Source organism: Idiotropiscis lumnitzeri, chromosome 16 (genome assembly GCF_059441095.1).
Source record: "Idiotropiscis lumnitzeri isolate Australia: NSW breed Sydney's pygmy pipehorse chromosome 16, RoL_Ilum_1.0, whole genome shotgun sequence".
Classification (NCBI taxonomy): domain Eukaryota; kingdom Metazoa; phylum Chordata; class Actinopteri; order Syngnathiformes; family Syngnathidae; genus Idiotropiscis; species Idiotropiscis lumnitzeri.
In genome coordinates this window covers 3,807,666-3,820,428 of record NC_142406.1, presented here as the reverse complement: position 1 = coordinate 3,820,428, position 12,763 = coordinate 3,807,666, and the positions used below count along the sequence as shown (strand labels likewise).

The window sequence follows — 12,763 nt, the reverse complement described above, 5'->3', positions numbered from 1 at the left end:
TAAAACTCCATCTTTACAGATTGTCGGGCCAGTTATCCAATTTCACTTAATTAATTGGGTAAAATTATGATTTCATTATCTCACGTAATATATTTGTATTCATGGAAATAAACATACATATGGCGATGTTAACTTGTGTAACCATCCGTATTCAGAACTTTTTGCAACATTTTTTTGATTGGAGGTGTGCCATGAAATTTTGTCAGCTCAATAAAGGTTGGGAAACATTCATCTCAAGCTATGGGAAATATTCGCTCCGGTCGGCACAACTGTTAGTCTGATACAGGAGTTAAGAACATACTGAGAGAGTCTCCCATTCCTTTCAAGATATAGACCACGCCCACTCAAGGAATTTTAGTGAAATGCCCATCCCTATCACGCATGACCTTACAGATATCGAGCTCATTAGCACCAATTCAACTTCTCCATCTCTGCCGCCGTAATGGCAACGCTCCTCACACACACACAAACACGCTTAACATTTCAAAAGGCATCGGATATTTGTGAAAAACGCAGGATGCGTGTGTAGCTCTCCGGCGAAGGCTATTTCTTGTCTTGGGCCTGCTCGGCGACGGAAGCCAACTACTGCTTTCTTTCTGAATACAAACAAGCTCGTCCACCACCCGATAAAAGATCCGAAATGCTGCAAAAAAAGCTACAAAATCCATTCTTGTTTTAGTGCAAAACAAACATTGTCAAAGGTTGGACTTGATATATTTAAAGGAAACGCGATTACGTTCTGGCGTTTTAAGGTGCTGGTAAAGTAGTAGGTCAAGTCAAACACCAAAGACAGACAAACAACAAGTACAAACCCTTTTGGGAAAGGAGACATTTCACACTGCCCATCGAAACTCTTCCTGGTCATTGTTGTGCGTGAAAGGTACCGGTTATGGAATGAGGAGGGATTGAAGTCAACTGGCAAATTTGCGTTCTCCAACCTCGTATCAGAGGTATAAAAGAGGCGGAACGACCAACGGCTGGACACATACTTTGCTTTACTGATTATTTTGCAGCCGTTGAGGGGGCCATGCATCTAAATAACAGATTGTAGAAAGGCACGGGGAAATAAATTCCAGTTCTATTGTTCTCTGATGCGCCAATTTTCCATCAAAGCAGTGTGAAAGGGGCTTTAGAAACTGTCAGGAAACTAACACACGATAATCCTTAAATGGAACCCATAAAGACTGCAGCTACTTGTGACCACACGATGCGTCACATCCAAAAGCAACACTGCTATCGGTGTCAGCCCCAGGAACCAAACCGATCCAGAGACACGGAATTTCAAAATGACACACAAGGCATGATTGTATACGGGAACTCAACAAGCAAACAGATCGGAACCTAATCTCACAAATATCCATTCCGATGATATCAATGTCGTCTGATTTTCAGGTTTTAGGTGTAAAATCCAAATGACATGTATTGTGGTGTCAAAAAAAAACAAAAAAAAAAACTTTTACATCACGGGTGCATAGAGATAATTGACAAAAGGAAAAAACCTGTGTGCGAGTAGCGACGCACTTCAAGAATTTGGCCGTGCAGCTCGATGCTAAAGCCCCTTCAAGAAATAAAAACAACCCGGCTCCGCGTTATTAATTGAACTATAGTGAGTTCACCACCATGCATACAAAACCAGGACTCCAACAAAACAAATAAAAAATAAAATCAATGCCATTTAGATTGATCGCGGGGGGCAATTATGCAGAAATGGCCAGCAGTGTGATGTTACCATAACACTTGAACAGGTAACAAGAGGTAGAACACAAGGCCATTTCCATACAATTACACCAGTGTCATAATATGGCCGAAAACTCCCATTTCTCACACAAACACAAACACCTACTCGAGCTCATACCAACGCTATGCTATCAAAAGTGCATCCACATGTACATGCTTTGAGACGAGCACCAAGAAGTACAATATTGACATCAACAGGAAATATCAAGTACATGGTGTTCGGAATGCCCCGCAAACACAGTCAGTCGGATTTCTGCTCGTAAGATGGGAAGAAGAAGTCTCAATTGTTTTCCTTTTGTATTCCAACCACACGTCTCGCGTTAAAATGAAAAAAAAAAGAAAAAAAAAACAGGAAACGTCCAGTGAGGTGTTTCCATCTCGCACGGGGTTCTTTTTGTGCTTTCGTGTAGTTTGAATGTTTATCGTGAGAGGATTTGTAATCTTATTTGGCTGAGAGCAGGCCCAATTGTCAAGCTATAGAAAATTTGTCAGTTACAAAGGACCACACAAAAAGAGCGACGCGACTAAAAGCCACATGATTACAAACTACTAAAAGCGCTATCTACATCTATAAAAACTCCGGATTGAGGCGAGAGGCGCCTCGGCTAAATCTCGTGGTTAAAAACAATGCATAGTTCGAAGTTGAGACAACATTGACTCCATTCAAGACGAACATTCGCTCGCTTCAACTTGATAAAAGTGGACAATAGAAAATGTCGACAGGATGACTTGAGACTGTTAACAGTCATGAAAGGCAAGAAAATATTTGCATTGGATTCTCTACACAAATAGTGTTACTTTAGATGACGCGTCGGTCCGTTAAATTCCCCCCCCGCCCCATTCAAAAATTTGTTTCGGCAGTTTCCACTGAAGATTTATTCAAAATATAGCTCATTTTCAACATCTTAAAAAGACTCAGAGAAAGTCATTTGCATAAAAACAACGCTAGTGTGCGACAACTTTCGGTTCCGGGAGGAAATGCTTTCAGTTGTTTTTTTTAAGGAATTTGATCTCGAAAAATGTTGCAGCTTTCAGACCACTGTACCGGATGCGTCGCTATGGAAACGCCACACTAACATCCGCCTCCGCCAAAGACACTGCAGCTTCCACTCGTATACACCGTCTATATAATGTATATTTATACAACCAAAATAGAGTACTGGTTAAAGTGTATCAAGGAAGAAAAAAAAAAAAAAGCACGTGTCTAAGTTTCTAAAACAAGAGTTGGCTACATGCATATCCTTTAGAAAGTTTGACTGAAATTAAAAACATTCTATAAAAAAACCAAGGGAGCAAGAAAAGGGATTCTGCTCCCTATATTGATTTGTACATCGTGCGTTTTATAAACACGGCTCAGAGTACATTTAAAAAAAAAAAAAAAGTATGTTTTCTGGGAACCGGTCCCAATACGTGATTTCAGCACGGCCGTTGGGTTGCGAGAACAAACTATTAAGATAATAACAGACACCTATATTGACTCTATGAAAATATTAAGAGCCCTGGAATATTCTAAGTGTTGGTTCAAGAGTTGATATCAAGATTCAAGACTGTTAATTGTCCCAGAATTGGCATAGAATGGTCACCGGGGACAAATACTGAAAAAAATAAAAAGAAAGACGCGAACCAAATGGTAAAACAAAACATGATCAAACGTGGTCTCTAAAATGGCACTTTCATCATTTTCATAGTGCCCGATGTGAAAGTTGCAAGGACTTTCATCTTGATTAAAGTACCCATTTCTTGACAGTGCACTTGGCTGTGATTGGCTGTTCGATAACGTGCGCCCGAGGAACAAATGAAAGTGCTCCCTCTCAAACAGGATTTAAAAAAAATAGAGGGAGGTGAGGTGCTAATTCATAAAGCACCACATGGAATAACAATACTCCTTTCATACTTTGTGACATATTTTCTCACTTATATATATATATATATATATATATATATATTATTTTGAAACTTACAGAGAGTGGGTTAGGCTTGGGTACCTGCCAGGTGTTTTAGATAGGGCGCTTACACAGTAAAAGCACACAGCTGACAGCCGGACAGCAAAGGGGGGTCGTGTGTTCCCTCAGTGGGTGGGGGTGGGTCTCCTGCCCACGCCAACCCGGCGGCCTGCAGTCTCAAGCGAAGTACATTGTGCGCAGGGTGTCCTGGTGGATCTGAACGGCTTTGGCCAAGGCTTGTTGGTCACGTCCGTTGCTCTGACCTGATGTGTGGCTACCCTCGGCACTGAGAAGTGAGAATTCAAAGATCATATGGCGTATTTGTGACATGCGAGACAGGCTGAGGGCGCGCTTGCGAACGGGCGTTGTCATCCTCACCTGTCGTGCTCTTTGTCTACCAAGTGATAGCGGGCGCGAAAAGCCACCAGATGGGCGTAATAGGCGGGCGCCGGGATGGAAACGGAGCGGGTGCAGCGCACGTAAGTGTGGCACAGCTGGTACGTGAGCACCTGCAGCTCGTCGGAAGAGAAGTGATTGTCGTCCCAGAGCACGTGGTAGTGAGACGGTCTGCTGGTACCCTGCACAGTCGAGATGATGCGGTTAGTGTCCTCGCGGTGCAACACGTGAAATAGAAATCCCAGAACATGCGCACGGATGCAGTCGACTTCTCGCATCTTTTTTTTTTTTTTTATAAGGTTTTTGCAACACTGTCTAGTTTTTAATCCACCGGTACTTAACTGCACACAACGCAGTCTACATATTACATATAAACACAAGTTCATAAATGTGGTCAGTCGTTCTTGACTTAAATCATGTTACCTGAATGCCAGCGTGACTGCAAAGGTAGAAGTCAAATTCCGATGGGTGAGTTATTTTGGTGTCCACTGTGGTGCCTGCGGGAATGTTGCCGCTCTTTCCAACCTGCGCAAAAGCAACAAGACTTTTTATTCTTCTGAACGATACAAGGTTCCTCAAGATTCGCATGCCGAAAGACAATACTGACTCTCTCGTTCCTGTCTGTACAGAACAGCCTGGTGTGGTGTCTCTTCTGGACGACTACAAAGGTGATTCCGGGCTGGTAGTCCTTCTCCAGCTTGATGCACGCCTCTCGGATTGCAAGCAATTCATGCTGAAGAACCTGCGAGCGTACAAAATTAGACCCAACATCAAACATTGAAAAGTTTGGGTTTTTTTACTCATATTTGGCGCCTGGCCCGTGCATCACCTGGTTGAACTGGCCCTCAGAGATGCCATCACGGTAGTAGATGATTCTGGTGGGCTTGAAGCGGGTGGACTTGTAGAACTGGATGAGCAGCTCTCTCACCATGGTGGCCAGGTCCTGGATGATGTCCTGTCGGTGCTGCTGGACCCGAACGGTGGCGCAATATCGACTGGGGTGGGCGTCCATGCTACCTACAACCTGGGGAAAACAATTTTGGGGTCCATTGAGCAACTCTATTACGAACAAACTAAAAAGGATGAGACATTTCTTACAGCTGCAATGGAGGGTTTCTTTCCATCTCCTGCGGGAGGATGAGTTACATCAGCACCGAGAAAGATGACAGGCTGCTGAAACACCAACGGCCTAAAAAAATATATCATATTTCACATGAGTACAGAGGCATGTAGAAAAATATTCTGATCTGTATTTTTGTTCCCCACAATATTGTGATTGCGATTTAATACGCAATTATTTTTTCCAAAGACCTTTTTGAATGCATTTTTACAACATGAGCAATAAATTAAGATGGATTACAATAAACATTTGGATTTTATTAATTGCCCAGCGGTATTTTAAAAAATATATTATTAAATTCATGCCAGTTGGTGTACTTTTTTAGTCAAGGTCCCACTGACCGTCCCTGAGGAAGCAGAATGTTGTTGACGCCACCCAGCTTGACATTGATCTTCAGACAGAGGTTGGAGAGCGTCTGCGGTGTCGTCTTCTGAACATTCTTCACCTGCACGCACTGGGTGGCCATGCCAAGGACTGTGTCGCCAACACGCTTGACCTCAGCTACAATATCAATGAATTAAATGTGACCACCCAACACTGCGAGACTGGAGCAAGGTGCAAAAAATGCGTGGCTGGATCCCTCACCGTAGACGGGTGTCTTTCCTGGTAGGATGACGACAACCAGCTGGAGGCCTTGGTATGTGTACTTGAGGTGTCGGAACATGGGCTCCACGCTGTCTGAGCCTTGGGCGTACTTACAGAAGCAAGGCTGACCCTGAATGGGCATGCCTGCATCCCGGGAGATCTTCCTGAGCTGATCTGTGAATGCTCTAAAAGCAAGGATTTTTATTTATTTATTTTAACCAGTTCAGAAAAAGACGACTCTGTACATGATGACACAACGCGGCGTGAATGTGACTCACTTAAGTAAGATTTCAGTGCACTGTCTCTGAGGCGCGAAGCAAGCGATAGCCCACACTTTGATTTCGATGCCAGTGTGGAACTGCTTGTTCCTCATGTCCCACACACCCTGGATTGGCGTGGCGATCGCCTTGTTCTGGAAAAGACAACGAAAGCCGTGTTGTCACAATAATCTCGTCGAGCCATCGTGAACAAGCATTGTACTTACAACTGCCGATGGACATACCCTGCCTCCATATAGAATGGAGGGTGCTTGGAGGACACGGCCGTTCACTTCCGTCATCTCGTCCCTCACCATCACGCCGAATTCGCGAACGTATGGGTCAGTGTTGAAGTTGGCGCTTCTCATCTGCACACAAGCAGATGACAAGAATTTTAAATTCTTACGGTATGATCGTGAACTGTGAGCAAAACATCACAGGTCTAAAATTACCAGCCAATGAGATTGAGCCCTTACATTAAATCTTTAATGCGACCATGGTTGAACAAAAAGATCAATTCGTCACTTCTCTCAGAAGCTCTCACCAGTTTACTTATTTCATCCTGACGGTCAGGTGCTGATCGAGCAGTGGCACGGATCATCGTAGAGGTCTGATTGTCTGTCAGTTTTTTGATGCAGCGCTGTCCTGCGACTATGTTACACACCTGGAAACACACCAACAAGCTTGAGAAAAACAGCAGGCAGGTGGATGAGTTACTACTCGATTATGTTGACGCTTGCTTACTTCTAGAGGCAGGTAGGTGTGCTTTTGCTCCTGCCCCACCTGTAGACACGGAAGGTGAGGGTATCGCAGCATGAGTTTGTATTTATCTTTGAAGTATTGCGCCACGGTGCATTCAATAGTTTGGCCGTTCTCCTGCTGCAGGGGGAACCTGGCGGGGGAGAAAAGAAACCGCATGACATCCATTACACACATTCGACTTTTTCTATGCTCCTTTCATATATGTTTCAGAAGCTGAGGATGAATTTTTAAAAAAAGGAGCGACAAGGGTTCACTGCCTGTTTGTTGCTCTGGCAAGGATTATATGTGGGTTTTGGATACTTAAGCAAGCATACATACAGCATTGGGGGATTAAAAAAAAAAATCCAAGATTAATTCTTACGTTTGATGGCTGGCTGGTCTTCTGGTCACATTGCACACTCTGTATTTCCTCTTCATCTGTCCACAATGTGTGATCTCCACTTTCAGGCCTGCAAGGAGGAATCATGTCAAATACTAGTGATTTGAAGTAAATGAAGAGATGGAGAAATATGAAAGTGTTGCTTGCAAAAAAATTTCAAAAAAAGGGACATGCTACCTTTAATTTCTTTGGTAAATTTAACTCTTTGAGAGTCTGTTAAGGGCTTCTGTTGTTCTTCAATGCTTTTGAAATCCAAGACCTCGCACATGAACTCAATTACAGGCTGAGCTTTATAGAACGCGGTGGCTGAAACTGCAAGGCAAAAAAAAAAAAAATTAAAAATAATAATAACATTTTTAAGGGAATTTAATTCAGAAGTTATAAAGGGACAATGACAGCGGAAATTTACCATCAATATTGAGCATCATTTTCCAAAGAGAAGGCCTGACAGATTGGTGGAAGCCAAACCACACCTCTCTGCCACCACCCAGCGGGTTTGAACAACCCTCTGACGGAGTGAAGAAAGAACGACCCACTGGAGTATACCTAGAAGAAAGAAAAAAAAGTCAACCACATAAAGTCAAGAAATTGGATGGTTCAGATTAAAACTGAGTAAAAGTTTTGACGAATTGTCATTTAACGTGGTGCTTGTAGTAAATCACTGGGCAACCTTCAGTTTTTTTATACTGGATGTGTACATGCTCCATAAAAAACGTTTAACAATATGATTTGGTTTCATTAATAAGGTGAGTGAAAAAAAATGTTAGGTTTTTTTTTGTTTAAATAAATGACACTATTAGAAGGAAAAGAACAAAAATTAAAGACATATTGTGCCAATTCTGCCCGTGCTTTTGATCTCAATCGAAAGAAATCTCACCGTGGCCCAAATAAAACAGCGATCAATATCTACGAGCATTAAGAATCTGAAATAAAAATTTGGGGCGTACCTCATAGAGGGCAAATGTCTCATGACCACATCCAGTGCTTGGATGGTCTCGAAGGGGACACTGGGTAGCCGTCCTGACAGCGCTTCGTGCAGAGCTTGCAGGCTAACGCACGACACCCACTTGATGGAGACTTTGAAACTGCGGTCCTTGCCCTCCCCTGGAATGGTCACCTCAAGCTCCACCTGAAGGAAGAAATTCTCTCAAGTCGCACATCCTTGACGTCAGACGCAAAACGGACATACCTTGTCTCTGCCTATGGGCAAGGGCATGGCTGTGTACAGGTTCTTCCTGCCATCATACACTGGCTTTCGATCCCCAAAGATCTGGGTTTTAAAGTGCTGGACCATGTGCTCCACGATTTCACTGAGAAGGCGGGGGGGAACAAACAAATTATCCCCCTCAGATTTTGACAACATCATTGAAAACAAGCCAGCACAAACTCCTACGTACCGGTTGACCCTCCTGGGACATTTTTCTGGCTTGATGTCAATGTCGTAATGGTACACTTCCAGTTTGGGAATTTCCATCTCAAAGAAATTGGCCTGAAGCTTGATTGTCCTGCCCATGGTGCCAAAGTCTGGCCTTGAGGGTGGCTTGAACACATATTCTGGCACTGGGGATGAGGGTGGCTCTGTAACAGAAAGCGACACACAGTTGATATAACAGCGAGTTATCCAATGCCGCTTTTTTTGGTTTGCGATGCTCAGTTTCCCATAAATATCACAGAAAAATGTGAAAAACATCAGAGGCATCGGGAGAAAAACGCACGCTGTATTTACCACTCGGCATGCTTTCATTTGATGAGACTGAAAGCCAGGAAAGAAACTCGGGCTTAACCGATTTTGATTTTTTTTTTTTTTTTTTTTTAGGCCAGAGCCGTTTCTGATATTTGACTTGATAACATTTTAGATAAACAAATTGGCCTATTTTTTCAGATTTTCTAAATGTATCTGATTAATCGTCGGCCCGGCTGGCTCAGTACAAATTTATTGAATATTTTAGGCCACCCAAAATGCCTCTAAAACTCGATATTACGATGACGCAAGAATAAAAAAAAAACGCATATAATTTTGAGGTTAGCCTCATGGCGCTAGCTTGGACGAACCCGATTGCCGCTAACCTTTGCAGATTCATACCAGCTGAAGCGAGGCCACGGAATTGCGATGATGTAACTGAAGCTTCACCGCCATCTTATTATGTCCAATAAAGCGAGGACAACAACTGTGCGCTCGCGAGAACGAAATATGTCTGAACATGAAAACGGTCATGTATCCTCATGGCAATCAGCTCGACCGCTGATTGTCACCCACCCCAGAAATAGTACCTTTTTTTTTTATGTCCATATTTTCCATCAACGACATTGCTGGACACACTCTAAAGCATTCAGTGACATCTGCCAATCAGTTCCCGTGGATTTTAGGGAACTCAAATTCCTGCATCTCTTTTGACAGTCGTGATAACATCGCTGCTTTTAAACCGTAACCCCAAGTGTGTCATGAGTTACACAAACCGTCAAGCAGGTTGGCATGAAAATGAATGCATTAGTTTTACAAATGCGACACGCCCAGACAAATTGAGCAGAGCTATGTGAAAAAAAAAAAGTGATTTAAATAAAATGACGATTGCGACAGACTGCGGTAGGAACCAATTGATTCACTTTATATTCTTTCCTGGGGAGAAAATGTGTTGAAATGACAACTATGAAGCCCACCGGCGCAACAGAATGGAATGTGATGAACTTTGGAGATTTAAATTTTAAATGTTCAGTTGTCACAACATATTATACTGCCAAATGGCGGTCTGACTGGTTTGCATGAAATTCGCCTTTAGGTTTATGCTAGCACAAAAGAGCAGACCAGCAAAACTTGAAACCAACACATCCCAGATAGTGTCTCGTTCTACACACAAGGCCAAAACGCTTTTGAAAAATAATCTAATTGTGATTATTTTTCCTCAATATTGTGATTGCTGTTTAACACGCGATTCTTTTTTTAAGGTCCTCTTCCAGTCTATATTTTAGACAAACACAATAACTTATCTCTATTACAATAAACAATTTCAGGTATATTATACATAACGTTTTGGTTTAATAGATTAGGTTTACCCAAAAATAAAAGAATATGGACCATCAATTAATAGGAAAGACAGTTTTATCACCTTCAATTAGAGTTGTTATTCAGCAAAAACACTGACATCCAGTCTTAAGCGATCACGACAACAACTTTACAAAATTTGAACAAACAAATGTGCCGTAAATTTAAGTCACCAAGTCATAAATCTCATATCTACAATAATACAAACAAAATCTGTGGCTTTGTCAATTAAATTCTTCATCTTTCCTGATAAAATGATATGTAAACATGTGGACTGCACACTACAGAAATAAATACATAATATATACATATAAAAAAATAAAGCATAGAATCCGACCAACATGAGGCAGCCCCCCAAAAAATATACAAGCCTTGTGATTTTGAATTGGAAAATTTCACTTTACTACATTCTGATGTTGATTTCCCAAAACCGCACTTGCATGCACTTAAAGGAACTTACCAGAGCTCGCCGACCCAGAGGAACGAGGCCCCTCAAACATCTCTGCAGCTAAAGAAGAAAAAAATACATGTTAATAATTACATTAAATAGATATTTAATGTTTGTATCATACAAGCACGGGGTGTACAAATACATTAATGAATGTATCTGTTATCAATACGGGACCAGTAGGGCAAAAACAAGCTGTTAATCTCAAGAAGAGGGAGACACCCATTCCCCTCCAGATAACCTTATTGTAGAAGTGCAAGTACTTAAATGTCAACGTAATTTTCCTCTAGAGGGGAAACCTTTAGAAACATTTGGGGAGGGGGGGATACACTTGCTAGTCGTGATGGATAATTATGCAAGTTACTAGTGGAAAAGCATCTCATAATGCAGAACCATTCTGAACTAATTAGGTCAATCATAACTAAGCAGAGCAACAATGTTTTTCCGCCCCCCAATTAGACCAAACCTTTATTTATCACGAATGCACGCGCGATTTAGACACGTGGGCTTAGTAAAGTGTATGTAACATAAGCGTATTTACATCTTTACCTCTGCTAAAATTGGTGATGAGATTACATGGCACGACCAGGCGCTAAATATTCCTACAAACCAAATTAAGTTTATCGGCGATACACAATCATCATTATTGATCTAGTGAATGCTAATTAATATTACAAGTTGGAATAATCACGATACTTTATTGTACATCCAGAAACAAACTAGCATTTGGAAGATTCCAAGTTTCGTGGAACGAGGTAGGCTCGAAGCTAACTTGGCTAACAGCAGCTTGTTGTTGTACGCTAAGCTTGCTGTCCAATTACTGAAGCACGTAACACTTTAGCCCAGCTTTAATGAGTGTGAACTAGCGCGATAAAAAAAATAATGATTTGACTCGTTGTTGAATAAAAATAAGAAGCCAAAAATCTTGAAGGCTGTGTTCATTTTTGGGTAGCTGTGACTTCGCTGACGCTCGTGTTAGCTCGTACCACTTACCTCCGGCAGTGGGATACATTTTGTCGACTTTTAAACCTCTGCCGTGGCCGTAAAAATAGTCCACTTTACGTCGGCGAATTCCAAGCGAAAGTCATGCGTGGTGGAAAAGTAGTTCGGTATAAAATAAGCGAATCCAAGTTGGGAATTAGTTTTACTTGCTAAATACTTGGAGTCGATCATCGTCGGCACGACCCCATCCCCCCAACTCACAAAACCATAGCCGAGTGCTAGCACAGCAAAGAGCTCGGTGGCTACAGAGGATACACTTGTGCTTACTTCCGGCCTTGTTTACGCTTTTTTTGGCGCAACCTGTTGCCCTTTTCTCACGCGGAACTGAATTTAACACCACCATTGTACAATTATTCTGTTTCCCATGGGCCCATATTTAGCATATTTATTCGTAGACGTTTATATTTCTAACATGAGCTTTTACTTTTGTTTCCTCCGCAGGAAGGGAACTATTTTGGTAATTCAATTGATGACGTTCAACGCAGGCCACGCGCTTGACATGGATTAAGAAGCAAATACAAATGTAGTGATTTTATAGTGATTTTTATAGCTATAAATATCATAACCATGCATCAGTCTTCCAATTAATAACTACAACATTAATTCGTAAATATATGTTAAACTCATTGAACTGGTAGGTGACAAGAATGGCGCGCTTTCGGTCTGAATAAAGCATTTCCGGGTCATGGAGGCTATTTTTAAACGGACGTGCACGAGTTCACGTTAAATATTCACTTGTCTTTTGATAGCTAGTGAAAAATGTGCATTGGAACTGTGTATGTGAGATATTGATTTTACAAGTGTTTCCCAATTATCTCACGAAAAGACGCGTATTTGAAACATGTACCAAATGTAGCTTCTTATAAGCCACTAACAAACTACTACTACTACATATAATGAACAAACGCGGGATTCTCAAGCTTAATTATCTATTTTACCTGTGCTATTAAATAAAAAATATATTTCAATATACGCATTATATCCGGGTGCTATTGTCAACGTATTTCCGGTTTGGTATTTATGAGACTATTTGCAGTTACCAGGTTTCCCCACTAGTCGTCCCTGTTTAACAGTGGATTGCAGCCTTATTTTCT

General features: G+C 41.7%; 1 protein-coding gene across 2 annotated transcripts; it reads right to left on the bottom strand.

Annotated features, from left to right (window-relative positions):
* Positions 1 to 2,598: 2,598 nt before the first annotated feature.
* Positions 2,599 to 12,060, bottom strand: ago2 (argonaute RISC catalytic component 2). Of its 2 annotated transcripts, none has more exons than XM_088318339.1 (20): positions 11,661 to 12,060; positions 10,680 to 10,727; positions 8,577 to 8,757; positions 8,369 to 8,489; positions 8,127 to 8,308; positions 7,589 to 7,725; positions 7,357 to 7,491; positions 7,162 to 7,249; positions 6,783 to 6,930; positions 6,583 to 6,702; positions 6,266 to 6,406; positions 6,060 to 6,193; positions 5,782 to 5,966; positions 5,538 to 5,697; positions 5,175 to 5,265; positions 4,906 to 5,100; positions 4,684 to 4,818; positions 4,500 to 4,601; positions 4,059 to 4,258; positions 2,599 to 3,966 (listed from the first exon to the last, which is right to left on the bottom strand). In XM_088318339.1, exons 1-20 carry the CDS (start codon positions 11,677 to 11,679, stop codon positions 3,858 to 3,860), a joined length of 2,631 nt encoding a protein of 876 aa, XP_088174465.1. In that variant the 5' UTR covers positions 11,680 to 12,060; the 3' UTR covers positions 2,599 to 3,857. The 2 variants fall into 2 exon arrangements, with proteins under 2 accessions (XP_088174465.1, XP_088174466.1); XM_088318340.1 differs by having other exon boundaries at positions 6,284 to 6,406.
* Between the last annotated feature and the right edge of the window lie 703 nt (positions 12,061 to 12,763).

What these genes read in the sequence shown, in the direction of transcription:
- ago2 (XM_088318339.1), bottom strand. An exon ending in AGACATTTGCCCTCTATGAG is followed by an intron (nt 7,726 to 8,126) that starts GTACGCCCCAAA and finishes TCTTTCTTCTAG; the next exon opens with GTATACTCCAGTGGGTCGTT. An exon ending in GCAGTCACGCTGGCATTCAG is followed by an intron (nt 4,259 to 4,499) that starts GTAACATGATTT and finishes TCGACTGTGCAG; the next exon opens with GGTACCAGCAGACCGTCTCA.